The sequence below is a fragment of the Lipomyces tetrasporus genome (genome assembly GCF_029532465.1).
Source record: "Lipomyces tetrasporus strain NRRL Y-64009 chromosome Unknown POJ06scaffold_2, whole genome shotgun sequence".
NCBI classification, from domain to species: Eukaryota; Fungi; Ascomycota; class Lipomycetes; order Lipomycetales; family Lipomycetaceae; genus Lipomyces; species Lipomyces tetrasporus.
Genome location: NW_026611597.1, coordinates 1,287,391 through 1,315,123, shown reverse-complemented (window position 1 = coordinate 1,315,123; position 27,733 = coordinate 1,287,391). Strand labels below are relative to the sequence as shown.

At 49.5% G+C, this 27,733-nt stretch overlaps 9 protein-coding genes across 9 annotated transcripts; all 9 read left to right on the top strand.

Moving 5' to 3' along the window:
- Window positions 1-869: 869 nt before the first annotated feature.
- On the top strand, window positions 870-2,248 carry POJ06DRAFT_58718 (uncharacterized protein). The gene is made up of 2 exons (XM_056191234.1): window positions 870-1,887; window positions 1,940-2,248. The coding sequence occupies exons 1-2, from the start codon at window positions 1,178-1,180 to the stop codon at window positions 2,091-2,093; spliced, it is 864 nt and encodes a 287-aa protein (XP_056046355.1). The 5' UTR covers window positions 870-1,177; the 3' UTR covers window positions 2,094-2,248.
- Window positions 2,249-2,915: 667 nt separating this feature from the next.
- On the top strand, window positions 2,916-6,108 carry POJ06DRAFT_246026 (kinase-like domain-containing protein). Its single transcript, XM_056186732.1, has 2 exons — window positions 2,916-4,184; window positions 4,241-6,108. The coding sequence occupies exons 1-2, from the start codon at window positions 3,239-3,241 to the stop codon at window positions 5,713-5,715; spliced, it is 2,421 nt and encodes an 806-aa protein (XP_056046354.1). The 5' UTR covers window positions 2,916-3,238; the 3' UTR covers window positions 5,716-6,108.
- POJ06DRAFT_294203 (uncharacterized protein) lies at window positions 6,109-8,715 on the top strand. Its single transcript, XM_056190461.1, has 2 exons — window positions 6,109-6,499; window positions 6,556-8,715. Exons 1-2 carry the CDS (start codon window positions 6,286-6,288, stop codon window positions 8,499-8,501), a joined length of 2,160 nt encoding a protein of 719 aa, XP_056046353.1. The 5' UTR covers window positions 6,109-6,285; the 3' UTR covers window positions 8,502-8,715.
- On the top strand, window positions 8,673-9,971 carry POJ06DRAFT_246024 (uncharacterized protein). Its single transcript, XM_056186731.1, has one exon. The coding sequence runs from the start codon at window positions 9,026-9,028 to the stop codon at window positions 9,647-9,649; it is 624 nt and encodes a 207-aa protein (XP_056046352.1). The 5' UTR covers window positions 8,673-9,025; the 3' UTR covers window positions 9,650-9,971.
- Window positions 9,972-10,174: 203 nt separating this feature from the next.
- On the top strand, window positions 10,175-13,774 carry POJ06DRAFT_219041 (armadillo-type protein). Its single transcript, XM_056185581.1, has 4 exons — window positions 10,175-10,759; window positions 10,832-12,083; window positions 12,136-12,320; window positions 12,371-13,774. The coding sequence occupies exons 1-4, from the start codon at window positions 10,661-10,663 to the stop codon at window positions 13,601-13,603; spliced, it is 2,769 nt and encodes a 922-aa protein (XP_056046351.1). The 5' UTR covers window positions 10,175-10,660; the 3' UTR covers window positions 13,604-13,774.
- Window positions 13,775-14,035: 261 nt separating this feature from the next.
- Window positions 14,036-17,281, top strand: POJ06DRAFT_294201 (CASP C terminal-domain-containing protein). Its single transcript, XM_056190460.1, has 3 exons — window positions 14,036-14,828; window positions 14,902-15,761; window positions 15,815-17,281. The coding sequence occupies exons 1-3, from the start codon at window positions 14,366-14,368 to the stop codon at window positions 17,084-17,086; spliced, it is 2,595 nt and encodes an 864-aa protein (XP_056046350.1). The 5' UTR covers window positions 14,036-14,365; the 3' UTR covers window positions 17,087-17,281.
- Window positions 17,282-17,376: 95 nt separating this feature from the next.
- Window positions 17,377-19,093, top strand: POJ06DRAFT_246020 (uncharacterized protein). The gene has a single exon (XM_056186730.1). The coding sequence runs from the start codon at window positions 17,455-17,457 to the stop codon at window positions 18,718-18,720; it is 1,266 nt and encodes a 421-aa protein (XP_056046349.1). The 5' UTR covers window positions 17,377-17,454; the 3' UTR covers window positions 18,721-19,093.
- A 1,248-nt stretch (window positions 19,094-20,341) lies between these two features.
- On the top strand, window positions 20,342-22,032 carry POJ06DRAFT_235843 (major facilitator superfamily domain-containing protein; the record flags this gene model as incomplete). Its single annotated transcript, XM_056185858.1, has 3 exons — window positions 20,342-20,632; window positions 20,685-21,079; window positions 21,135-22,032. 3 exons carry the CDS (start codon window positions 20,342-20,344, stop codon window positions 22,030-22,032), a joined length of 1,584 nt encoding a protein of 527 aa, XP_056046348.1.
- A 2,563-nt stretch (window positions 22,033-24,595) lies between these two features.
- On the top strand, window positions 24,596-27,565 carry POJ06DRAFT_288041 (uncharacterized protein; the record flags this gene model as incomplete). Its single annotated transcript, XM_056190283.1, has 2 exons — window positions 24,596-24,720; window positions 25,215-27,565. The coding sequence occupies 2 exons, from the start codon at window positions 24,596-24,598 to the stop codon at window positions 27,133-27,135; spliced, it is 2,046 nt and encodes a 681-aa protein (XP_056046347.1). The 3' UTR covers window positions 27,136-27,565.
- Window positions 27,566-27,733: the final 168 nt, after the last annotated feature.

Genomic DNA, 27,733 nt, shown 5'->3' with positions numbered 1-27,733 from the left:
CGGCATCGGGGCGTAACTCAATTGGCCGCTTCAAGTGCCAATCAGGCCAATGCCGACCAGCAATGTGACCTGCTGAGTAATCTCCAAGACCAGATCGACGTGTCTTGGATCATTATTGAATTTGAGTTGGTGATAAACACTCAGGCGTGTCGTGAATCGCGTAATCACGCGCACCGGCGGCTGGACGCGTTCGGGACGCGCAGTAGCACGCGCAATGCACGCGCAGGCAGAGGAATAGAGTTTAGCTGTGCGTCGACGCGCATTGGTTGCACAGAAGCCACTGATAAGATTCTGTACTGGCGAACGCTGATTGGCTGTCCTGTGCAGTGACCATCTTGCCCTGGGCAGAAGTGTTAGTCATATGCGCAACCTTCGTCGTGCACTAAACCGTATGCCCCTTGGGGCCTCAATTGCCAACAATAGTCAGCATTGTTTTGCACTGTCAGCCCAGCGCTCTGACTCATAAGAGCACCGCGCCCACCGAGGGACAAATTTTTCCTTTTTGCTCTTTTGTTGTATCATTTCGCGTCCCTTCACCCCATTGAGAATATTTAGAAACATCGTCAAAATGGCTGCTTTCTAAGTTATTCTCATTTTCGGTTCTTTCTTACTCTCGGTTAATTGTCTCCAGTTCCAGAGTAACAACTGTCTTGACCTCCGGTCATTTCTCAAGGTCTCCGTCTCCTTCCCCCCAGCACTCTTTCAGCTTAAGCCTTAGGCTTCGGCACCTGCAACAAACCTCCGCGTTTACGCATTGTCTTTTCAGAACCCTCAACTTCTCCCTATTCAATTTGGCCAAACATGGCGTCCTCCCCAAGCTCCCCGCGACTTACAGAGTCACCACGAACAGATATACCATCATTATCTCCTTCAGCAGCAGAGTCTCCTGAACTCCCAGTCGTCTCCGACTTCCGGCGTAGCGTCTTCCAATAATTTGCTTCATATTCCAGTGCCGCAGCACTATTCCCAGCAGCTAAATCCAGCTAGCTTTGGCCACCCCCCCTATCAGCAGAGTACCGGTTCTAGTTCGTTATTGTGTCCTTCAGCTCCCGCGTCAGCAACATCATTAAGCGGTAATTTAAATCCCTCATCTAGCTTCGCTTATCCAGCTTCTACTGTCGATCTTAACCGCATCGCATATCTTCAGCGCTTATACAAGTTAAACAACAAAAACAACATGGTTCTTTCTTTCAAGCAGGAGCAAGACTCTGCCGACCTTCTCTTCCTCGCCGGCCTCGACGGTGCAAAAGACTCAGTTCAGGGTCTTTTCGGTGATGAAGAGATGTTCCCGGACATTGTTTCCATCCCCGTCGAGGATTTGAGCGGTGCTTCATCTGATGAATCATCTCGTCGGTCAAGTGTGCTGTCTACCCCTCAATTCGTGAGCATTTCTCCAGAGGAGATGTTCATGAACCCGCCATCCTCCATTGATCCGTCTTCCAGTTTGCTTACCTCGCCGTTTGATTCGCCAAACGACTTGTACGAAACATCTCCTATGTTTGATTCTCACGATGTCGGAAACCCCGAGCATTGGCCTTCTCTCTTTGGTGATGCTCCTAAGGCAATTCCTCCACCTCCAGCGCCAGCGCCACTATCAGATGCTGCTGTGCCTGCGTCTGTCCCTTCACGTGGTCGTCGTTCGTCGAGTGTAATATCGACTTCGACTTCGGTGTCCCCAAGCGAGTCGCCATTGCCAGACATCAGAGAGGAGGGGTCAGAGTCACCAGAAGGTGTTATCGTCGCAGCAGACGGTTCGATTGTCGGTATTTCCGAGCGCAAACGAAAGCGTGTCACGTCACAGTCTTACGCTCGACGTCCTCGTGCTGAGCCTCTTCCTCCAATTGTGGTTGACGATGCTGAGGATGTTACCGCTGTCAAACGCGCGAGGTATGTTTTAATCGTTGTGTACCTTGGTTGTGTTTGAGGCTAACTTACGCAGAAACACTCTTGCTGCACGACGTTCCCGTGAGCGGAAGATGCTTCGATTAACTGATCTCGAGAAGCAAGTAGATGAGTTGAATCGTGAACATGACTCGGCCCTCGCCCGTATAAAGGAGCTGGAGTCCGAGGTTGCGAGATTGCGAGGTTTGTAATTGGATGGTAAAATTGAGGTTGTGGATGGTATATAAAAGTTCGTTGTTTATAGTGCTCCTGTGATTTTGTTTGTTTTCTAGTATAAGCTCTTTGTGCTTCGCGATTTGAAAATGACGGCCTGTGCTTTTTAGAGGTCAGCTGCGGTGCAAATGCCGATGTAATGAATTTTGTGCTTTGTTTGTTTACGTTTAAAAGTTATATTGGTTAATTGGGCAACTGGTATTAAAAAAGTTGCGTTGGTATAAGGATGGTATACGATTTGTCTTTCGCAGTATATGTGACTAGTTTGTCGTTATTATATCATGTAATTAGAATAATATACTATTGCTAGACTGCATTTCCAACGTCGTGATTTTCAGATATAGATATAAATGGTCAATACAGAGGATTATTGAATGTTGGATGTAGCGGGACGGACAGAAGAAAATCAAACTCTGACTGCTTGTTTCCATACGTGGCTGTATCAGTAAGCGCCGATTCATATTTATTACAAGCAACAGCCATTCCCGTTCCGTGGATCACGCTCAGTTTGCACATGCAGTGATTCAGTGCTGCTTAGATCGTTCCCCCTTGAACGTGGGAAACGCGATTTAATGGCCACCAGAGGTACGCGATGTATCCACACTATCTTCGCCAGTAATCATGAAAGATTAGTCGCTACTAGATGAGACCTGGATTTAGAGTGCGCGAAAGGTCCAAAGCGGCTGCTTCGCATAAGTACCGTTGTCAAAGTTTATGCAGGCTGGGTTACGGTTTCAGAGCGTGGGTTAGGGTACATAGGGCCCAGATGGGCTTATACTCCCGATGATCTGAAATTCAGGTGCTCGATGTCTTTTTGGCGTCATCCAAACCACGACAGGAAGCCGGCACATTCAATCTCATCTATTGGCATCCCGATAATACTCTTTGTCCTGAACCTGCGATAGTGATTACGGCTTCTTACGACTAGTGCAACGTGTTTCCTAGTCCGTTCACGTGACTCTAGTTTCTGCAACGGATAGTGCAGTGGCGGCAGGAATCAGCTCGACTGTCGGCACGACTCCTGTGTCAACACACTATTGTCACCAGCCCATTTGAAGCAGAGTCCGGCATAGAAGGTTAAATTTATTCAAATAATCGGATAGAATCAGCTTAAAGAAGAACGATGCCGCCTGCAATTACTCTGCAATCGGTTGGCGTTTCTCCGCTCCCGTTCGGCTCGCATCAACCCCCGCAGCAACCATCTCCGATCCCTGCTCCTACTCATACGCAAGTACCGCCGCAACTACATCGCACCCATACGTCGTCTTCGAAGCGGAGAACGCTTGGAGATTGGGATTTGTTGAAGACTATCGGCGCGGGATCTATGGGCAAAGTCAAGTTGGCTCGGCACCGGATGACCGGCGAAGTGGCCGCAGTCAAAATCGTACCTCGATACGTGCCTGAAGGTCAGCTTCACGCGCGTAATCCCAAGTATCTGAATATTACGCGGGCAGCAGACGGTGAACGACACACCGAGCGCCGCGATGACGCTACAAACAAGTCGAGCTCAGATGAGTCCAAGGAAATCCGCACCATCCGGGAGTCCGCCATTGCCTCGTTGCTTGACCATCGATATATATGTGCAGTGCGCGAAATTATGGTTATGAGCCACCATTACTATATGGTCTTTGAATACGTCAACGGTGGCCAAATGCTCGATTATATCATCTCCCATGGACGGTTAAAGGAGAAGCAGGCGCGCAAGTTCGCGAGACAGATCGCCTCCGCGTTGGATTACTGCCATCATAACTCTGTTGTGCATCGCGATTTGAAGATTGAAAATATTCTAATATCGAAAAGCGGCGATATCAAGATCATTGACTTTGGATTGAGCAATCTATATTCTCCCCGGTCTCTCCTAAAGACTTTTTGCGGGTCCTTGTATTTTGCCGCACCGGAGCTGTTGAACGCAAAGCAGTATGTTGGCCCAGAAGTCGATATTTGGAGTTTTGGTATCGTGCTGTATGTACTGGCTTGTGGAAAAGTACCATTTGATGATCAGAGTATGCCGGCTCTGCACGCCAAGATCAAGCGGGGGTATGTCGAGTATCCAAACTGGCTATCAGCAGGTACGCATTGTGTTTATTTAATTTCACATTTGAGTCATGCCGCTAAATGGAATTAGAATGCAAGAATTTATTATCGCGAATGCTAGTTGTCGATCCCAAGACCAGAGCGACACTACCGGAGATCGTAAATCACCCTTGGATGCTGAAAGGATATGACGGACCACAAGATTCGTACATTCCGACTCGCCGCCCTCTTATGTTCCCATTGGATAAGGAAGTCATAAGGGGAATGCACGGTTTCGAGTTTGGTTCGGATGAGCGGATAGAGGCAGATCTGACTGCGATAATCGAATCACCAGAGTACCAGGCCGCATGCCAAGCCTGGTATAAGAACGAAGCCGCAAATATGACTTCTGGTGGGCATTTTAACGGATTCTTGTCGGCCGCATCACCCTTGTCGCCTTCATTTTCGTTTTTCGATAGCAACAGTAATCACAGCGGCCATTCATCGTCCAAAAAGAAGTCAGCATTCCCATTCGACTTTTATAAGCGCAGACAGTCCAATGCTTCGTCATCCTCCTCGCAAGAGACTCTCAGTGATGGGAAAGTTCCCGATCCTACAAATGCGTTTCACCCATTGATTTCGATATATTATTTGGTCCGCGAGCAACAGGAGCGATTGAAAAGAAGGCCGACGCTTGACGCTACCAGTTCAGCATTGTCGCTGTCGAATAGTGGCTTCTCGAATACGTTTGGTCCAACACTCACACCAACTTCGTCACTATCATCGTCTCAAGCGATGCTGAAACGCACAGCGAGATTGGAAATTCCTGTTATTCCTGTTCCGGAGACCGCACATACACACAATCAGCCGTCTCGTACTATGTTCCCTGGTCGGTCTCGCAGTGTTAATCACGGTCATAGTGGGTACATGCCCGGGCATTCGGACTCTAATCTCTCGACCTCGCCGACTAGCGGGTCTGAGGGCCCTCAACAGAATGGCACAAGGCAGCAGCATGTGGTTGATTTGCCTCCGATTCCGTCTGAGGGAACTAGCCCGGAAGAAAAGCCTAGACCAAGGCGGATCACGGTTGACACTACTGCGCCGCCGGTTGAGTCTGACAACCAGTATAGCGGTCCTGCTCCCACCAACCCCAGTTCTCGTCGTGACGGTATATCGTTCGGTGGTATCCTCAGACGCCTGTCCACCAGGCGGAATCATAGATCGAATAGCACTCATGCAGCTGGCGGTGGATTACAACACCCTCCGCTCAGTCCGTCAGCTGGTTCGGCGTCGTCAGAAGACGAGCGAGCGCCCTTGCCGACTATTAATTCCTTCTCGGCACAAGCATACGAAGATCTACCGCCGCCGCCGCCACCACCTCCACCACCACCACAGTCGCATCCTAATAGTCCAGGTGTTACCTTCACTCCGGAGACGGAAAAGCGAAGCGGCGCTGGTAAGCAGTCGTCGACGGGGGCGCCTCAAACTTTCATTCGGTTTGAGCGATTGTTTTCGCGGGCGTCGACGCTTGGACGCTCCACATCGATTTCAGAGGGTACGTATAATCGTCGGATGAGTCGAGTATGACTAGATTTATAAATGGGACCGCAAGGGATTAGTCGGACACATATTTGATAAATTACTTGGGACTAAATTTACTTTGGCCGTATCGGTAGCGATTGTCGTGGCTTTGGCTTTTTGCATTAATTCCCATCTCGGTTATTGTTACTCTTTGCATGGCTATACTTGGTACATGTTATTCACTTTGCATCACGGTCGCGGTTTGTAATATTTCGTTGGGTTGGTATGTTGTCGGGATATTTTGTATCAGGTTTTATTGTAGCATCGTGCATATAATAGTGTGTTTAATTGATTTTATGAATGTCGTATAAATACACTGTCATTTAGGAACGAAAGAATACTCCTTAGGTCTGATGGTTTGATTACATGCGTGAGGCACTTGTTGCTATCGCAGAAGTTGGGTTAGGGACGCGAGAGTAAATCCAGCCGTGTCCCTGTCATTCATTGCATTAATCACGGGAGATCTTCATTTTCAGCTGAGTTTGTCATGACCTGCTCTAGGGGCCTTAAACTATTAGGACGCATTTGACATGGATCGATAAAACTATCCAACTGTGCCATATATCTGCGGTCAATATGTCACGGAAACGCCCATTATCAACCGTCCAATCTGCATCGACGAACGCGGAATCAGTATTTCTGGGTACGCCGATCGCAGACGCGGACGCGAACGCGTTCACGCCGGTCTGGAAACAGGAAGCTAGGGATGAGCGTGGTCGCAAGAGATTTCATGGCGCGTTTACAGGAGGGTTTAGTGCTGGCTATTTCAATTCTGTTGGATCTAGTGAAGGTGCGCCCTCCGCTCTGCCTCGAGACGTTAGTAGGTGTTTAGGCTAACTGTTGTAGGATGGACGCCGTCGACGTTTAAATCGTCACGGACGGCAAGGGCTGATCAGAAAGTATTTCGGCCGGAAGATTTCATGGACGAAGAAGACTTGGCTGAGCAACGGGCCGACGAGAGACTAGTTGCGGCAGCACCATTTTCGACGATTAGCGCGTCATCTACGCAGTCTATTTCGGGGACCGATGTTCAAGATTTATTACGTGGTGGGCGAGGTGGTGAGTCTGTGGGATATGAGCTATTGAGAAAAATGGGATGGAAGCCAGGATTTGGGATCGGCGCGGCGAAGAGTCAGATGGTTGCTGGGCGGAAAGTCATGATGCCGCCTCGGGCTGACGAGACTGCGATGTCGGGCATCAGGTTAACGCGCAAACTCGACACTCATGGATTGGGTTATGACAGCGCCATGCCGTCTTTGCGACCGAGCGACGAGACAAGCGGGGTGCCAGGAGGATGGCGGGCGCCGGGAACGATTAGTAAAAAGAAGAATAGTGGTATTGGTGTCGGCGTCGTTAATGAATACGAGGATGGCGATGATGAGGATCCATATGAAATCAAGCCAATTGCATATGATCGCGTACTGGGTTCCAAAAAGCAGAAGGGGTTGGGCGTTGGTGCCTCGAAGCATGTGTTTGTGTCAAAGAACAAGCCAAAATTGATATCAGCCTCATCAAGTTCTGCTGCAACTAGTACAAGGGCATCCAAGTTGAGAAGATGTCATGATGGGCGGCTCCCGCTCTCAGGTTTTGTACTAGTTACCAGTGGGTCATTAGCCACTTCGAGCATGTTGACAGGCGAGAAGGAGTATGCTCCGCCGTCTGTCCCAGAGACGTATATTTCGGGAATATTGATATTGAGAGATCCAAAGACGGTTATCACTGCCGAATTGATTGCGAACTTTGAAAGGTCAAGAAAGTCATCATCGTCGTCAGTGCTTTCAGCTAGATCATCCTCCGCCACCCAGCAGCAGCGTCTAACTGCATCAGAACGATCTCGTATTCTTGGGTCCGCACAGGACCATCTTCAAGGAAAGTCAGTGTTTGACTACATGACGCCAGCCCAGAGGGAGAGATTCGCAAATGTCACAGGAAACCAAAATCTACCACCTGCGAAGTCTGAAGTTGTTCCAACGTCATCACATGCAGAGCACAAATCTGGCGAAAGAAACGTAGCGGCATTACTAGAACTGATTCCGACACTCGACAAGTCACAAGCCAGTACAGCATTGTCGGCTGGGTTCATGCCGTATGCTGATGATGCGGAGAAGCGGTCACGGTATATCACATATCTGGAATCGCAATCGGGCACTCGCCGTCTTACTGACGTGTTGGCATTTGCGAGATCCGGCGATTCCGACACTGCTCCCGGAAAATTGAGACTAGAGGATTGGATGCGGGAGTTGAAGGAGTTCAACAAAGCTGCAGGATTGTTCCGGCCACTGAAAGGAATGTTGGGGAACCGCTTTACGTCCAGCGCAAACGCGTCTACTACCAAGACATCGGTCGTCGACGACGATAACGCCGTTCTGCTTCAGGGAGCTGATCTAAAAAAAGGTTTGACAGACCGAGACGACGTACGCGCTGCAAAAATGGGAATGTATGGACCTCTTACAAGACGCGTGAGTGCTTGGGCGCCAAGCGGCTTGTTGTGCAAGCGATTTGGGGTACGGGTACCTAATGTGTCGGCAATTGAAATATCTGGCGGATCGGTAGAATCTACAGCCGCGGCACGCGAAAAACTGGAGCTGCTTTCCCATCAAAAGCTGCTCGATATCGCAAAAGACGCGGATGTCAGTGAGGAAGTAACGAAACGGCTCGAGGATAAGAACATCAGTTCGGGCGGCCTGAAGATCGATGTCGAGGTTAACGAAGCATTGGAACAGAAGAAAGCTCCGCGAGATTTGTTTTTAGCAGTGTTTGGAGATAGCGATGATGACAGTGAGAAAGAATGATCGAGCAAGTATTGTAGTATAAGGCGTTGATACGGTTGTATATATGTCTGAAGAAATTGGCTGCATTGGGGTTATGTTGTTGATTACTGCAGAAGTTCGCAGTTACCCAAATCTCGAAAATTCGATAGGGATTAAGTCTCTAAAGCATGGTGCATTTTAGGTCGGTTTGATCGCATAACAAAGAATCAAGAGATCAACAATTATATTTTCATGACTATTAGTGCCTAAATGACGCGTTCGACGTCGTTGTGGCTGGAATGCATGAAAGCCACTCAGAGAACAACGCGTCTCGTTCTGCCGCGTTTTCAGCGGTGCCACGCCACGCAACCGCGAAATGATGGGGCGCAAACAGCTTGTTTTGCCAGCCCCGCAATCATCACCTTTATCATATTTCGCAATCAACCCTCTGTCCAGTTGCGAGGTCTCCTGAAAGTCCTGTATAGTAATTATTCGCCACTCCACTCGGACGGTTTTCCCTTGTCAAAGCTCTCGCTACGGAAAAAGGATCGCAGCAGCCGAGAGTAATGGCCTCGCAGACACCTACAGCCCTACCGGCGAACTCGAAGTCGAGATCAAAGCGCATTCTAATAACTACGCATTCATTCCCCCGACATCATGCGCCGTTGTCCAGACGGTACACATTTTCCTCAAACTCGTCGTCTTCCTCGAACAGCGGTATATCGAATCCCTATCCGAATACAGAGTCATTTGAATATTACAGTAAGGCGACACGAGGAGAAAGCGGACATGATTTGTTGCCGCGAGAGGTGCAGTCATCGTTGGTCCAAGTTGGGATGAAAATCAGGAAGAGTGTGAATGAGGGTTACAAGCTGCCGTGTGCGACTGACAAAGAGTGTGGTGCTCCGCAACCTGCAGATCGTGCCTGGAGTGATACTACATTAGTCAACCCGTATGTGAATAGCCCTCAATTCCAATCCGTGGGATATGAACGGGAGCGACAGTTTGGAGCGTCTAAGAAGAGGGAAAGGTCATTGGATGAGGCCGAGGTTGAGGAGGAACTCGACGAAGGCACGTTGTCGGATTCGGACACGATCGTTGATGAGGATATGGTCCGAACTGATTCTAGCGACAGCGACTTCGTGGATGCACCTTTCTTACTGCCGAAGGATGTAGTTATGTCTATGTAAATTGCAACATCGACTTACTTAACGAACCGAGCTTGCAAATTATTCTGCAGAAAAGCGGTTGGTTATTTACAGTGACGATACAATTCGGTTACAAGGGAGGAAACTTGGAACATCTGTGATAAGTTATATGGGAAAGTTTTGTATTATAACAGCGGTGTTTATGGTATGGCCATTCATTTCCTTGCTTATTATCATAGGTTCATACTATCTATCTGCTATGTATTATCGTCTATGTCGTGGTTAATGCTAATTTCGTTGTTACCTGACTTAAGTTTGCTACAGTGTCCTTAATCGTAATCTTTAAGAGAAAGTAATATCTTCAATTCTTCATGGCTAACATTCAAGCTATCTACTACCGCCTTTGTGATTGTGCCCCTGAAATATTTTGCTCAACCAGCACCTCAACCAACCATCTCACAATTCAAATCACAAATCCTCCATCTACCGAACTCAATGCGCACTTCCCTAACCCCGTTACCTGCCTCACAAGAAAAAATTCAAAAAATTGAAACTTAAGACAAGCAGGCCTACCGAAATATTGCAGCATCTAGTAATACAATGCCGACAACGACTTTGGGGAGTTTATATTAGAATTCTTCTATCGCCATATTATTAGACGCAATATAGACTCATTACAGGTGTTTAGTCTCAAATATCCAGTTTTGATTTTAGAGGCGTTGTCAGTGTTTGTCAGAGCCCCAGTTAAACATTGATACCACGTCGGCCAACAGGTCTTGGTGGCTTGCAGCAGCGGCAACAGAGGTCGAGACTGCAGAGAACAGGTTGTCCGACCTACAAGAACTCGCATTGATCTACTTTGAGACGGTTTCCAGTGCATATCAGCACCACTGCGACAGCTACATCCCGAGTACTCCGTTGCGGCAATTGCTACGTTCCGCATTGAACGAGCAACGACGGAGAATCTGGAATAGTGCATACAGCTAATAGAACGTTTGGTCCTCAAATTGAATGACCTTTAAGCAGTGATCTGTTATATCCTATACGTTCAGCATGTCCTGGTCGCCGGAACCCCAGTACCTGCAGGAGCTGCGGAGGGTCTTTGCCGAATCGCTGTCCAAGGACAACTACGCTCGCGGTCAAGCGACTGGTGTATGTTCCATCAGTCAATTTCATGAATTCGCAACTGTTTATTGGACTTAGAATTTGCTAACAACTGCGCAGATGCTCGAGGAAGCCAGGCGATATAGACCTGATCTGAATAATTACCTAGTTCACATTTTTGTGAGTCCAACAGCGGACGAGGATATCAATCTACGCGCATCAGCCGGACTTATGCTGAAGAATAATATTCTTACGCAATATGATCGTATCGAAGGTTCGACAGAGATGCTCGCATACATCAAGGAGAATATCGTTGGTGGCCTCACGCAACCGGTGATGATTATCAGGAATATCGCCGGTTCAGCAATCAGCGCGCTCGTTGCACGAGGAGGATTTAAAAAGTGGCCGGAGGTGCTACCGAAATTGTTAGCTATTGCTGAGTACGATAATGCAATGGTTCAAGAGGGCGCTTTGGGCGCTTTGTCGAAGCTCTTCGAGGATTCCGGCTACCAATTAGACGAAGATCCTGAGGGACAGCAGATATTGGAGTTCATGATGCCGCGGTTCCTTGAACTTGCCTTGTCAGCGTCAGCAAAAGTACGGGCACAGAGTATCATGTGTTTGAATCAGTTTATCTTACGAAAGACGCCGGCTTTATTAGTCCATATCGACGTGTTCTTGGCCACTCTGTTCAGATTAGCAGTTGACCCAGATCCAAACGTGAGGAGAAATATCTGCACCGCGTTTGTCATGTTGTTAGATGCTCGAGCGGATAAGCTCGTACCGCATTTAAATGGTATCGTGGACTACACATTGCACTGTATGGGCGATGACGACGAGCAGGTCGCCTTAGAGGCTGGTGAATTTTTTTTCAGCTTGGCAGAGAAGCAAGAATTAAAGGACCAGACTTTAACATTTCTGCCCAAGATAATACCGGTTTTACTGAGGTATATGGTATACTCTGAGAGCGATGTAGAGAGATTCGAGAGTATGAACGAAGATGACGCTGATATGGAGGATAAGGCAGAGGATATCAAGCCTACATATGCTAAGACTCGCGACGCCCACAACGCCGGTGGTACATCATCGGACAGTCAAAGCGAGAAAAGAGATCCCAATGGAATTCAGGTTGATGACGGTGATGATTTTGACGAAGACGACTTTGATGATGAGGATGATGATGACTTCATGATGGACATGTCACCAGATTGGAATCTACGGAAATGTTCTGCCGCCGCGTTGGACATATTCGCGTCAAGTTATCATGAGAGCATATTACAGTACAGTATACCGACTTTGCAGCAAAACATTGTATCGCCTGAATGGCCAGTGCGGGAGTCTGCTATTTTGGCATTTGGTGCTGTTGCCGAAGGTCTGTCGCTCTTTTCTATTCATTCACAGTTAGCATTGGCTAACAATAGTAGGATGTGTGGATGGACTGTCGCCTTTCTTGCCCGAAGTTATTCCATCTTTCGTTCAAGCGCTGAATGATCCAATGGCGCCGATACGACAAATCTCCTGCTGGACCTTGGGCCGTTACAGTTCCTGGATATGCTTCCGATCAGCAGATGTTGGCTACGAAAAGGAGTTCATTCCAGTTCTTCAGGGGGTATGGCTTATCGCATTTCTTGTGATGGAATCAGTAACCAACAATTTTAGCTTCTTAAATGCTGTCTAGATAATAATAAGAAGGTCCAAGAAGCGGGCTGCAGTGGCTTTGCGAACTTCACGGAACAAGCAGGTGGCCTCCTAGTTCCTTACCTTGTATATATTCTCCGCAACCTCACGCTATGTTTTCAGAAGTATCAAAGCAAGAATTTTACGATCCTATACGACGCTCTGCAGACCTTAGTTGATAAAGTTGGATACGCAATGAAGAGCAAGGAGTACATCGATCTGCTTCTGCCGCCGCTAATAGAGAGATGGCAAAAGTTGAGTGATGACGACATGAATTTGTTTCCACTTTTGGAATGCCTATCTTCGGTGACTGCCGCGTTAGGAGAACAATTTGCGCCCTTTGCTCCTCCGGTGTTCCATCGGGCCATGACCATTTTGCAGAAGAACTTGATGCTTGTACAAGAGTCCATGAATGATCCGACGATCGAAGTTCCTGACAAAGATTTCATTGTGACGACGCTTGACCTTCTGGATGGATTAGTACAAGGTCTTGGTTCATTAGCGGCGCAATTGATAAACCAGACTGAGTATCCGTTGATGCAGATGCTAATTATGTGTATGCGCGACCCAGTGGATGAAGTTCGGCAGAGTGCCTTTGCGTTGATTGGCGATATGGCTATCAGTACCTTTGATATCGTGAAGCCGTACGTGGCAGCTATTATGACGGAGTTGATTCCTCAGATTGACTCAAGCGATCCAAGCTGTTCCGCCGTCTGCAACAACGCGACTTGGGCGGCTGGAGAAATCGCCCTGCAGCTGGGCGAGGAGATTCGGCCGTTCGTCGGTCCGCTTATGGAAAAACTTGTCGTTGTGGTTGCGGTGCGCGGATACGTCGAGCAAACTATTATCGAAAATGCTGCCATCACCATTGGCCGGTTAGGCATTTCATGTCCGGATATGATTGCGCCTCGATTAGAAGCATTTGCAGGATACTGGTGCAAAGCTCTCCGCATGATTCGGGATACTGAAGAGAAAGAGACAGCTTTCAAGGGTATGTGCAAGATAGTGGCAGCGAATCCTACGGGTCTACGAGATTGCTTGGCCGAGTTTGTTGAAGCTATCGGTCTATATACGGAGCCAACTCAGGAGTTAGTTCAGATGTTTGCAACCATTCTTGAAGGTTACAAGAATTTGGTGCCTGATTGGCAAGCAGTCGTTATGAACAGGTTATCGCCCGAGGTTAGAGAAAGTATTCGTGAGAGGTACCATGTATAACATGATTTCAAAGCTTTGCCATCCAGTAAATAAGTGATGTTTTGTGTAATGACGACTCTGGAATGATATGGGCTGTTCATAACTGAATGTAGGCTAGCTAGTGAATTTAGTAGAACTTATATATGACATCTTCTTGAACGAGCATAGATGTATCACTCCTATAAGGGCATGTTTATAGTTGCTTTCACTTGATGTATTATGTAGACGATAATGCGGTTGTCAATTTATGAAAGAAATTTTTTACACACATACCTAATCGATGTACGATGACGTAGCTTCGCACCTTCCGCTCTGTTACGAAATACCGACCATGCATCATGCAATCATATATAGATATTGTAGTACCGGATACTTAATGCTCTATTTCATTACTTCCAGATGTAGAGACACTGGCCCGTGGAAAGCGTCGGGAAATAAACTGGAAATTCGCGGGGTTAGCTTGTATGTAGTAGCCGTCGTAACAGTTAACGCGGGAAAGTGAATTTGTGTACGACCTGTGCTGCACGGGTCGTTAAATTCCCACAACGCAATCAGTGCCTCAGTCTCACCGCAACGGCATTAGGAAAATTGCACATGTGTCGCATTCATGGGAACTGAATAGGCACAATCTATTGCGAAGTAGGTCTCGGCGCAACAGAGGTGGGCTCATCTGATCAGCAGCAGGCAGTGTACATCCGATCGTGGAGCCAGTAGGAACTAGAACTTCCTTCCGGCACCTTCCTCACGGTCTTTGCAATTGGCTCGCTACTTTGATTGACACAAATGGATGACGACGAACAACAGCAGCCGGCAGATCCTGTCGTGGAGATCACACCATCGTCAGTGCCGCAATCAAGACCGTCTTCTCCTGCTCCGTTGCTGTCATCCTCGCCAACTCCTGAGCCTTTTACACAGTCGTTAGAACCATCACGTGCGAATACGCCTACACCCTTAAATAGCATTGCGAATGGAAGTGCAAGTGCCAATGTTGCTGCTGCGAGCAGCATCAGTAGGCCCGTCAGCACTTCCCTGCAGGAACAGACTACGCCGTTCGAACAGGCCTTGAAAGCGTGGCGCGATATCAATTTCTCGGAACTGCAACGGCAGCTCGACAGTCAAGGTCTTGAGATTGTCGAGAATCAGAAAGTTTCAGTGTTAGGACGCAAAGAGCTCGCGAGCAAGACAAAGGAATTCCGGAAGCTATCTGACGAGGAGAAATTGGTCGAAATCAAGACCTTATTGAAATGTGAGTATGACCAAACTCTCTATTTTTCAACTTCCCTAATTGAAACCGAACATAACTGACGGATTGGGAACAGCTTATCAGACTGAAATCGATAAGCTTACGAAGCGAGGGAAGGTTGCTGAGAATGCCTTCTTGAACACTTACAGAGCGCTAGCAGAGGCGCCCGATCCATTTCCACTTCTCGAAGCAACGTTGGATTCATTATTGGCCAGTGACGAAGTTGCAACGCTCTCGACTGAGAATGCCAAATTGAAGTCTCAGTTAGCACGGTACTCCGACTACGACGATTTACGCGTCAAACTACAACAGACGGAACAGAAAGTACTCGACGTTTCCACACAAAAAGTCGCCGCAAAAGAAGCCGAATTGCAAGCTTTGTTGGACGAAAAGGAACGGAATTGGAAGCTCCGGGAAGAAGATCTTAATAAGCAAGTTCATGAAGCTCGAGAGCAGGTTCGCGAATTACGAGCTACTCATGCGGTGACTGAAGCCAGACTTGTACAGCATGAGCAGAAGTTAGATGAGGGAGTTGCTGGACGATTTGCTGAGGCGGAATTGATCGCAGCAGATCTCGAGCGTGTCAATCTCCGAGCACTGCAGACAGAGCGGCGAAATCTTGAGCTTCGGCAAGAGTTGGAGAGACTCAAAAGCAGCCTGGGTCGTGATGGGGAGACCGGAGAACCTTTGCCATTCGAAGATATCGATGAATGGAAGCGGAAAATCGACGATCTGCGGGGCGAAAATGCCGCGCTTGGCCGCAAAATGGAGTCACTGCGAGAAGAGGCTAAGGCTGCCTCCGAGAAAGAGAGCAAGGCGATCCGTGCTCTTGAGCGTGAAGGTACCCGTAAGGCTGAAGAAATCGAGGGCCTGAAGAACAAGCTGAAACGCATGGCGGACTACGAGGATATAAAACGTGAGCTTGATATTCTAAAGGTAAGCCGATTTATTGTGCTTCAACATTTCTACTGTTGCTGATCACCCCGTAGTTTGTTGAATTCTCTGCGGAAACTGAAGAAGACGAGACTTGGAAGTCCAATTATCAATCAGACGCACATTCCGAATCACTGGAGCAGCTTCTCTTAGCACGTAACAAGCGACTCACAACAGAACTCACTACTATTCGTGTAGCTCACGAGACCCTCCGACAAGAATTTGCAAGCTTGGAAAGCAATCTTAAATCGACGACCGCTGCTCTTGAGCAGAGCCGGAGCCTGAATCGGAAGCTTGAAGACGATCTCACATCTCTTCATGAAACCGCATCGGTCGGCAACCCAGGTGCGATGTCAATTGCGTCGTATGCGCCATCACGCCGGTCCGGCCGCGGAACAGACACAGCTTCGATGTTTGGAGGGTCGCTTCGGTCTGGACTAACAGCTATGGTGTCATCCATTGCTAATGAGGAACCAGTCTCACAGCCTGGTAGTGGCACAGTTACACCTGTCGGAATGAGATCTCTGGATCAACATGTGGCCGACTTAACCATCTTGCCCATCATCACTCAACAGCGTGACAGATTCCGCGCTAGGAATGCAGAACTAGAACAAGAACTACGAAGCGAATATTCTCGTATTACGGAGCTTCGTGGTCAAATTGAGGCACTGCAAAAAGACAATGTGGCTCTATATGAGAAGACCCGATACTTGTCGACCTATCGAGGCGGCACTTCAGCGTCAGCTGTCAATGCTGGTGGAAGTGACATGTCTAGCACATATCATCGAGAGTACGAAGAGCAAATATCACCGTTTGCGCAGTTCCGAGGTCGTGAGCAGGAACGGGCGTTGTCTCGTATGGGTCCGTTGGAGCGCATTATATACGGCTTAACACGTGTTGTCTTGGCGAACAAAACATCTCGAAACTTGTTCTTTGGGTATATAATGGGTCTACATCTGTTTTTGATGGGAACTATTTGGTATCTGGCATTCCGGGAGGTTGGTCAGCATGAGAAGATTGCCACACCAGGTGCTGGAGTAGACCAAATTGCTGCCATTATGGGCGGTGGAGCCGCCACATTTGGCAGTGAGGCTACGGCCGGTGATAGCTCCGGAAAGGAAGGATGGGTACTTGCTGCCCCGCATGATGTTGTGTCCGAGGCAGTTGCTACGGCAACAAATGTTGCCGCCGCTGCTGTCCAGACAGTGGCAGTGCAAGTGCAGCAAGGGATCCATGCAGCTGCAGGCGGCACTGCTGCAGAGCCTGCTCCTGTTGCGGCGGATGCTGGAGATGTAGCGGGTGCTGCACCTGCTGCTGATGGATTCTAATGAAGAGAAGCCATAGCAAAGGAGTCGAAGCTAAGTCATAAATGGAGAAGGTTGGTCAACCGTACATACAATTATATTGTAGATTGAGAAATGAGCGAGTACGATATTGAATTATTTCTTGTGCATAGTAGTTCGTATACACATACACGGTCAATTTCATAAATTAATAATAAATGGGGTGGATATTATGATGGTCGCAGATCAGATTCAGATTGGCAACGATGTTCCCAGCCGCACCGCCATGATAGTGGCGCACTATCGCGCCCAGATCACGACCCCCCATTCCGGATGCATGAACTCCTGCATTACACGCTCACAATCCAGCACTTCTAATAATTTGCAATATCAACCCAGCTTCTGTACATATTATGGTAGCAGTCATGCCAAGTTCACAGGCAGGGTATATGACCGCGATATTTGTCGCCGGCATGCTTATCACGGGCTGCTCCAACTCGCTGTTGACAAAGTATCAAGACAACCAATGTGTGGCAAACTGCGACGGTCCCGCAAGCGAGAGGAGATATTTTGAGCAGCCAGTCATTCAGACGTTCCAGATGTTTATTGCAGAAGCATCGTGCTGGGCTATTGTATTTCTGCAGCAGTTATACTTGTCATATAACAAACCAGCGCCACTGGTTGCCACGCCGGACACGTCGAGGGACAGTGTGGAACGAGATTTGTCGGAAGAGCCAGATTTGTTACTTTCCACCGATCCAAATATCTCGTTGCTGTCGTCGGCACCAACGGATACGACAAAACCGATCCAGCCTATGCTTGACGGGAAAAAGGTCTTTGGCCTGTCGATTCCAGCGTTCTGTGACATCTGTGGAACTACACTAATGAATGTCGGATTGTTCTTCACGCCTGTCAGTATTTACCAGATGACTCGAGGTGCACTTGTATTATTTGTTGGACTATTCAGTGTAATATTTCTCGGACGCCGACTGCAACTGCGACAATGGAGTGCACTTGGTGTCGTAGTCCTCGGAGTTTTCATTGTCGGCTTGAGCGGCGTTATTTATGCGCCAGACGCACCTGCAGAGGGTGCTATTCCGGACGACACCACAAGAGAGCCAAACTCGTTCTTGCAGGTGGCAGTGGGCGTCTTTATCATTGCCTTGGCCCAGATATTTACAGCCTCGCAGTTCGTCTACGAGGAACATATCCTCCAGGAATATCATCTTGATTCTATGCGCGTTGTGGGCTGGGAAGGTATCTTTGGCTTCGTGCTCACCGGTTTAATCATGATTGTCGCTTATATCCTCGTTGGACATACGGCCGCTGGTCGTGGTGGATACTTTGATATTCCATCTGGTGCGGCTCAGATCGCTTCCAACCGCAGTGTGTTCATTTCGTCCCTGTTGATCATGCTTTCGATAGGAGCGTTCAATTTCTTCGGCATTAGTGTCACTCAAAAGATTAGTGCGACCAGCAGGTCAACAATTGACACGTGCCGAACTCTGGGTATATGGCTGATCTCGATCATGTTGGGGTGGGAGGACTTTCGTGCTTTGCAACTGATCGGTTTCGGGCTGCTCGTGTATGGAACATTAGTGTTCAATGGCGTGATTTCGCCATACATTTTGAAGACATTTGATACAGGACGCATTAGAATAGCGGATGAAGAGGAATAGAGGTCTTTGAAGTCTACGTTGGTTGGGACTCAGTCTGGTAGCTAGTTGTGTTAGTTGGCGTTGACAGAATCTCTAGTGAGGACATTTTCATTTGTTGTTCGTCTAGGTGTAGCAGGTGTTTACACTATGTGGTTTTGTTTATTGTTCGTTAATTTACTATTCGTTATTTGATCGGTATTTCTGTACGTTATAATATTTTGTAAATACATCTTGATTACTATGCTGTCTTGCCCGTACGGAGCTTCGACAGATCCATATATTGACATCAGTATTCAGATAGCGACCAGCAGCGCTGGGAGGACGGTGACTGGGACTGGGAGAAGGCACTATTGTATCATGCTCAGCTTTGAAAGCCACACTATCGAAGATTGGCCGCAACTCATATTCCCTGTGAATTTCTCATGTTCTCTATTATAAAACAGTGGTGCAGCCTTCACAGATACTAGTGCCGGTCCTGCTCCAGCACGGGTCATGTCGCAATTGACTCCGTGCACGACAGCAATACGACATTACGAACTTACGAGAAAACCAGGAAGCCGCCCATCGCGGATCGTCGTGACCCATGAACTAATATTTCAATATTCATTCTGGCAATAGTCCATTGCGATACCGTTAATGCTAGATATTGGAAGTTGTGTTCGATTCAGAGGGTCGCGGTCACGTGGACTGGGGCTTATCGGATATCAATTATCATTGGCCACCGTTGTGTGGCTGGCCGCATAGGATGAACTGAGTAGTTGTGATACCAATACCATTAGCTTCAATGAGCTTGTCGGGCCAGGACTGTCTCAGATCATGCGGAACCTGCTAATCGCGCTAAATCTGAGGGCGCAACTGCGACCCGCTCGAAGTGGCGCCGCTGAATAAGGCCAAGCTGTGATGGCCCGTTCTCTAACCTTTCGCTACGTTTAACTTTCTTTGCATTGGAGTTTGTAGTCAGTAAGCATGAGTCTTACTTGGCCAGTTCTTCTCCGCAAGCCAAGATTGACAATTTGATAGGCCAGTCTTCTAACTGTGTCACAGCTGGGTTCTTCTTCCTTCGTCGTCTGGTCCAGTTCGCTCGTAAGTGATCAGCATCGTGTTGTGGCTAGCTTTGGCGTACCTACCCACTGCTGTGGTCGATAACAAGTCAGTTGTTTGAACTTTGTTTGGCGTCATGAAAAGTCTGGCTGATTGCGGCTGCAAGCTTATATCCGCGTGGAACGGATCGTATCTTCTTATCTGCCAGAATTCAGGACTAAGCCACGAAAATGCCTGCCGTGGCATTTGTCCCGCTTGGTCTACATGGAGCTCTGCATATGACCCTATTACTATGCTAGTGTGACATGCACCAGCCGATATCTATGAATCTGTTTGCTGTGTAATGTCTGCTCCGTTCCGGGCCCAATGGCGCTAGTCTCGGTTGCCATGCACTGGCATATCCACATGTGCGAAGCCGATAAGCATGATAAGGACAGATCTGCACTCATGATAGATTGCGTGCCATCAGCTGTCAGTATGTATAAAATGCAGAACGCCCCTTATGACTCAATCACCGCCAAGTCGACTCAACCGCCACAGTTTCACACTCTCGTCCACTTCGGGAAAGACGATTCAGGGTCTAGCAACTCAACAAGACAGCATGGCCACTGAGCTGTACACGACGAGTTCCGGCTCCCAGGAGATGAAGGACGTCGCCAGACACCACGTCATGACTCAGGCGGCGATTCGTGCCCCTGATGAAGGCAGAGACAAGTTGTGGATCAAGTTCGTCTCGTTTTTCTGGGATACGGCGCGGAAGGGCCCTGAAGAGCAGGCATTGCTTAACCGACTGGACTTCTTCTTGTTGTCATACATCGTGCTATCTTTCTTGATCAAGACACTGGACCAGACTAATATCACTAATGCATACGTCTCAGGCATGAAGGAAGATGTAAGTTCGCTCTGATCAAGCGAGCTTGACGATGAAGCTGACAACTTTGCAGTTAGCACTCAATGGCAACGAGTTGAACTATTTCACAACTGCCTACAACATGGGGTACCTTGTCGGATCCATGCCTATTCAACTTTTGATGGGCTACGTGCGCCCATCCGTGGTTCTCCCAGCGTGCGAAGTGGTGTGGGGTGCGCTTGTGATGGGCCTCGCCGGTGCACACAGCGCCGAGTACATCTACATCTTTCGCGCAATCATCGGCTTCCTCGAGGCTGCTGCGTACCCCGCTTTCGCTCGGTGTATTGGTAGCTGGTACAAGCCGGATGAGCTCGGCAAACGAATGATTCTGTTTGGCATTTCCGCGAGTCTGGCCAGTATGATATCTGGCTACATTCAGGCGGGGGTTTATACTTCTATGAACGGGGTCCACGGCCTGGCTGGATGGAGGTAATGAATTTTTAGTTTCCGCAAATGGTGGCCGACGGCAACTAATTTGTACTAGATGGCTGTTTATCATTGACGGTGTGATTTCAATCCCAATCGCGTGCATGGGCTTCGTCTTCTTCCCAGATTTCCCCACTACCACCCGCGCCATGTGGTTGAATGAGCAGCAGCGTGCTTTAGCTATCCGCCGAATGGACGAAGTTGGTCGGGCTCCTCCACGCCGTATGACGGTCAAGCGGTTCGTTATGGTGTGGTTCCAGTGGCGAACCCACGCTTATTTGTGGACCAACCTCATGAGCGGTTTGCAGCAGGGCCAGATGGTATACATGAGTCTCTGGTTGAAGTCGCTCAAATACTCAGTTCAGAAAATCAACATTCTTCCGACCATCGGCTACGCCATCGCTATTGTGTGCGCGTACATCTACGCGATTATTTCGGATCACACCGGCTGGCGCTGGCAGCTCATGGTTGCCGGCTTCTTGTTCAAGATGCTCGGCAATATTCTACTTGCCGTGTGGGACATTCCGTTCGGCCTCAAGTTCTTCGCATATCTTTGTCCCAATTTTGGCGAGCAGAACCTTTTTTTGACATGGGCTGCCGAGAACTTCCAGGACGATTCCGAAATCAGAGGCATTCTCCCTGCCGCAGGCAACATGCTCATGTTCGGTTTCAACGCGTGGGTGCCCGTTCTGATCTTCCCGACCGGAAAGGCGCCAGTGTTCTTGGTCGGGTACTCGTGCTCGGCCGGGTTCTGTGTAGTCGGCATCCTAGGTATTTTGCTCATGCGGTATCTGTTCATTCGTCGCGCGAAGCAACTTGGATACGTCAAGAATGAATACGGCCTGCTTATTCCTCCTGAGCTCGCGACCGAGTATGTTCCGCGGGATGAAGAGAGTGGCGGCGACGCCGCGTCGATTGAGAAGGAGACGGCCGTGGTGTACGGGACTGACAAGTAGGTGTAATTGTCTTTGCATCTCTGCATAGTGATAGACTTGTAACAGGACAGCCGGGTCGTTATTTTGCATTTTGTTAGCTGGTATTTAATTAAGGGCTAGCAACCACAACGCCAACGCGGACCAATCCGTCGCAGGGATGTTCAGAACGGCTCCGGAATCGTAGGTCAAAATGTATTTCAAACGACGTCATGACGCGGGGGGACCCCCGCTAGACACCTGCATTGGGACATCGTCCGATTTTACAGTTGTCACAGGTTTACCATCCCTAAATTAACACAAGCCTGTTCGTGAGGGTCCAAGACTTATTACGTGATTGCTTAGTCAGGAAACAGCCGACGCCGCGGTCACCGACCGAGAGACATTGCAGACCAGTTGCGGCCATACCAAGAAGACAACACAGTTCCCCGTCCGATCAACACTAGTTAAGCTTCTTTGGGCCTACTCAGTACTGCGGTGGGAGACCACGCTGGAATCGTAGGTGCTGCAATTCGGTTAATTTTTTGCTGTTGGTTTAGACATAAGGATCACTCGCCGACGACGACGTTGTTGTAGACCCATAGAGGACGGTCGGCCAGGTGAAACCTGAAATCGAAGTGGCTGTTAAGCCTGTTATGATCGAACTACCGGGAGACATATTGATCCAATCATGACAAATTACGGATAGTGCGCAAGTATGCAGAACCCGGTCCGTCTCGAGAACGCGCTTGGCTCAGGGCTGGAGAAGTTTAGCCTAACCCTTCGAAGCGCGGTGAATAACGGACCGTCGGGTGCATGGGCTGATGACGACCACACATAGCATCTTACAATTTCCAGCAACCCACGTGTACCATACGACCTATCTGCCATTCTCGCGCACTATTGGGACAGATGTCTCGGCTGAGTGAGCGCTGAATGCGGGGTAGCTGGTGCGCAGCAGGTTAAGCTTACAATAAAAGTGGCCATAGCCGCGATATAGAATACCGCGTGTCTAGTGCGCTGATTTTGCTACCACGTCCGAGTCATGGTTTCTCAGGCGATGACTTGGACGACCGAAACGGTGCGGGATATAGCGACAGAGAGTGATTCCGAACGTCAACCGACTCGGATACGTGTGACCTGTTGGGGAATGTATACTGCGAAACATGCTTTTTCATTTCAATCCCCACATTAAGCAAGTGGCAGAAGTGGTGGGGAGTAGCCGGTGGAAGAAGGAGAGGAAGGAAGAAGACGGGTGTGGGTAAGCGGGTCGGAGCTCTGCCGGAGATCGTGGACGCAGTGAGTGTTCGTCCAGAGCCTCCGTGACCGTGAAGAAGGATCACGTGAGCCAGCAACGTGTCCGGTGGAAGTTCGCACGCCGACTCCGGGCAGCTTAAAAGGCAGTTTCCGTGGTTGCGGAAGTGCACGGTGCGGGATGGGCCAGGGTAAGGGCATACACGGTCGGGCGTCCGGCACCCATTTACCCGGCTTTGTCTGACGCTAACTCGCGATCCGTGATCGCTCCGAGACTGATGAGCACAACTGGTTGGTTGAAGCGCACCTGCAAGCGCATAGTCACCGGCAGAGTCCTAGATCATCATTTATTCAAAATAGCTGCAGAAATATGAATACGGCAGTAGAAGCAACAGTGGACAATTGAGTGCCGGTAAAGCGTAATAGAGACAGATTGTGATGTGTGGGCATGCGGACGGTCGGCAAGACAGGGACTAGTCACAACGCGGGGAAAACTGCCTAACTGTAGTTTCAGAGCATATTATTGTGTTTGCCGCGATTACGCGGGGGCACATAAGGCACAGAATATCGGGGCCAGAAACGCGACCCGCCCTGGCTGTCTCAGCAACAGTTAAAAACGACCACCCGGGCATGCGGATGAGTAGATTCTCTCCAAGCGACAACAAACCGGGTCGAAAGGCCGAACATTCGTTGCTGGCTTTCTTTATGACACGATCGCGCCATAGCTGTGCAAGTGACCAGTAGCTTCGACTGTGTTGGGGCCCTCTCTTGTCTAGTGCATGCGCCATAGTGTCCCGTACTGGATTGGATGCTACCCGAAACCCAGTATCAATTGCGTATGCCCAAAATATGCTAACAATAAATACATGGTTCTGCAATAATACCAAAACATGGGCGCTCCTGTTCAAGATCAGGCAATTTATTCGGCAATTTATCAATAAATACCACCAGGCACTCTCTCGCTACCAGTGACATCTCATGAACAAAATTCCCGTATCATAGTAATCCTTGAAACCCATCTGCCAATGCCAATCGTGAATCGTCCGGGTCTGCCGAATCGTTGCCTGGCTTATGGCCAACAAGCAATCCTTGGGTAAGAAAACTTACGTTTAATTCCAAATGCGGCACAATCGTCGCAACCGGCAGTCTTACGTAGGTGATATTATGACCAAAACAACCGGGTCACGATACCAGCGAGCGCCGCTGGCAGAAACCCGAACCCCGCGAGGTTCACGCCAACAGCGAACGACCCCGACGCATTTATATTCTCGCGTCCTCCTGCACTCGGTCGAGCCTGTCTGCCGCCAAACACGCTCCTTGCTCCAGCTCGTGTGTTGATCGCCTGCTCTCCACCATGACAGAATCAAATGGAATCAATGGCATCAAAGGCCCTAACGGCACTGTCAACGGTAATGCCGTCCCGGTCGTCTTCGAGGCACACAATGTCTCGGCCAGCCCCGTCCCCGCAAAATACTTCGAGTAAGTCTGCTTGTTACACTTTATACTACTCCTAGAACAAGTCTACGGCGTCTGTCAGTATCGAGAACAAACAATTGCGTGCGTGCGTACTTGCGTGACTAGAGCAGGGTGATATGATATGTATTGATAGGCATTGTTCGATCGTGACGGTTCGCTGAACAGTTGCTCTGATTTCATATCCACCGGCTTTCGAGATTCCAACTACGCGCGTGGCCAGCAATCTATTCAGAAATGCTCTGCGCCCGTTGGGTCAACGCACCGTGCCTTGCTGCAGTTCCTATACCTACGCTGGCACAGCGCTGCGGCTCGCTGGCCCAACACCCGGATCCGCCTTAGCTAGCGCCTCCACTTCCACCGGAATTGACTTTTCTCGTGAGCGGCACAATACTTTGGCTTTCGCGCTGGCTCGTATCCGCACGTCGCTCAGTTCCTCGTATTGGCAGTCTCGCTAGGCGTTCTCACTCTCGGCTGTGGCCAGTCTAACCCTCATGTAGGAAGCACCCCGGCAAGCCACACATCTCGTCGGTTGAGGAGTACAAGGCGCTGTACAAGGAGTCCCTCGACTCGCCAGACACGTTCTGGAGTCGCATGGCAGACGAGCTCCTCACCTTCTCTCGTCCGTATACAAAAGTTTTCCATGGCGGGTTTGAGCATGGCGACGCGGCCTGGTTCCTCGACGGCCAGTTGAACGCGTCCTACAACTGTGTCGACCGGCACGCGTTCGCCGATCCCGACAGGGTCGCCATCATCTACGAGGCTGATGAGGAGAAGGACTCGCGCAAGATCACATACAGCGAGCTCCTGCGCGAGGTTTCCAAGGTAGCTGCGACCCTTCAAGCCTTCGGCGTCAAAAAGGGCGACACCGTTGCCATCTACCTCCCGATGATTCCCGAGGCCATCATTGCTCTTCTCGCCGTCGTCCGTCTCGGTGCGATTCACTCCGTTGTCTTTGCTGGCTTCTCTTCTGGCTCGCTTACTGACCGAGTAATTGATGCCGACTCCAAAGTCGTGATTACCACCGACGAGGGCCGACGTGGTGGCAAGGCCGTCTCCACCAAACGCATCGTCGATGAGGCTCTCAAGAACTGCCGGGATGTTAAACATGTCCTCGTCTACCGCCGCACCGGTGCAGACATTCCATGGACCCCAGGTCGCGACTACTGGTGGCACGAGGAGACCGTCAAGTACCGGCCATACTTCCCTCCCGCCGACGTCAGCTCCGAAGACCCTCTTTTCTTGCTCTATACCTCTGGCTCGACTGGCAAGCCCAAGGGCGTTGTCCACACAACCGCTGGATACCTTTTAGGAGCCGCCATGACCGGCAAGTACGTTTTCGACATCCACCCAGGCGACATCTACTTCACTGCCGGTGACGTCGGCTGGATCACCGGTCACACCTACGTCCTCTACGCTCCTCTCCTTCTAGGCGTCACGACACTTGTGTTTGAAGGTACTCCCGCTTATCCCAACTTCTCTCGATACTGGGACATTATTGAGAAGTACAAGGCAACCCAGTTCTACGTCGCTCCTACTGCCCTCCGTCTCCTCAAGCGGGCCGGCGACGAGTTTATCCACCACGACCTCTCTTCCCTGCGCACGCTGGGTTCAGTCGGCGAGCCCATCGCGCCAGAAATCTGGCATTGGTACCACGAGAAGATTGGCAACGAGGAGGCTCACATTGTCGACACATACTGGCAGACCGAGACCGGCTCCAATATCATCACCCCGCTGTCCGGCGTGACTCCGACCAAGCCCGGTTCTGCGTCGCTCCCATTCTTCGGCATTGAGCCCGCCATCATCGATCCGGTTTCCGGCGAGGAGCTCTTTGGCAACGACGTCGAGGGCGTCCTCGCGATCAAACGCCCCTGGCCCAGCATGGCGCGATCAGTCTGGAACTCGCATGGTCGTTACCTTGAAACTTATCTCCACCCATACAGAGGCTACTACTTCACCGGTGACGGAGCCGGTCGGGACCATGAGGGCTATTACTGGATCCGAGGTCGCGTCGACGATGTAGTCAATGTCTCGGGCCATCGTCTCTCGACCGCAGAAATCGAGTCGGCCCTAATCGAGGATCACAACGTGGCCGAAGCTGCCGTTGTCGGTACCCACGACGACTTAACCGGCCAAGCCGTCAATGCTTTTGTCGTGTTGAAAGGAGTTATCGAGGAGAGCATCCCAGACATGAAGAAGGAGCTTATTCTACAGGTCCGCAAGTCCATCGGTCCGTTCGCAGCGCCAAAGAACATCATCATCGTCGCCGACCTGCCTAAAACCCGGTCTGGCAAGATCATGCGCCGTATTCTGCGGAAGGTCCTGGCCGGCGAAGAAGACGGCCTTGGCGATATCTCGACCCTGGCTAACCCGTCCATCGTCGAGGAAATCATCACGACAGTTAAGGCTTTAAGGAAATAAGGCGTTAGCATGAGACATAATACTGTGTATCTACGGAAGTGCGCAGCCGGGAGTGTAGTATGGGTAAAATGATATCTCGGGCTAGTTGGTTTTTTGACAGCGTCATGTAGTTTTGGTTCGAATATACTTTGATTACCTATTTATGTAGCGAGTTATAATGTTTCAACATCCGCACTGCTTGAGATTGGCTTCAAATCGTATCGTGCAGAGACCGTGTGAACTGATATTCCTGCCCCGGCAGTCTCGGTGCTAGCCATTTAAAGCTAAGCCAAGTTTAGGTTGGCGATAAAGCCGCGTTACTGTAAGGTTAATTCGCGTGGGGGACGAACAATTTGGAACGCATGTTCAAAAATTTTCTGCCAACTGTATGACATGTGGAAGCTTTGGTATTCGGCGTTCCCGCAGAAATTGTCTCTTTTTTTTTTTTGGGTGGGTGTGGGGGGGGGGGGGGGGGGGGGGGGGGGGGGGGGGGGGGATTTTACGATGCAGATTAAGCCGGACGCAACATCGTCAGAAACTAACTGCGCGGTTTCACTGTCCAATTAGCACTCCATAGACCGGTGTACCATATTGGTAGTCAAATGTGCGATACGTATGC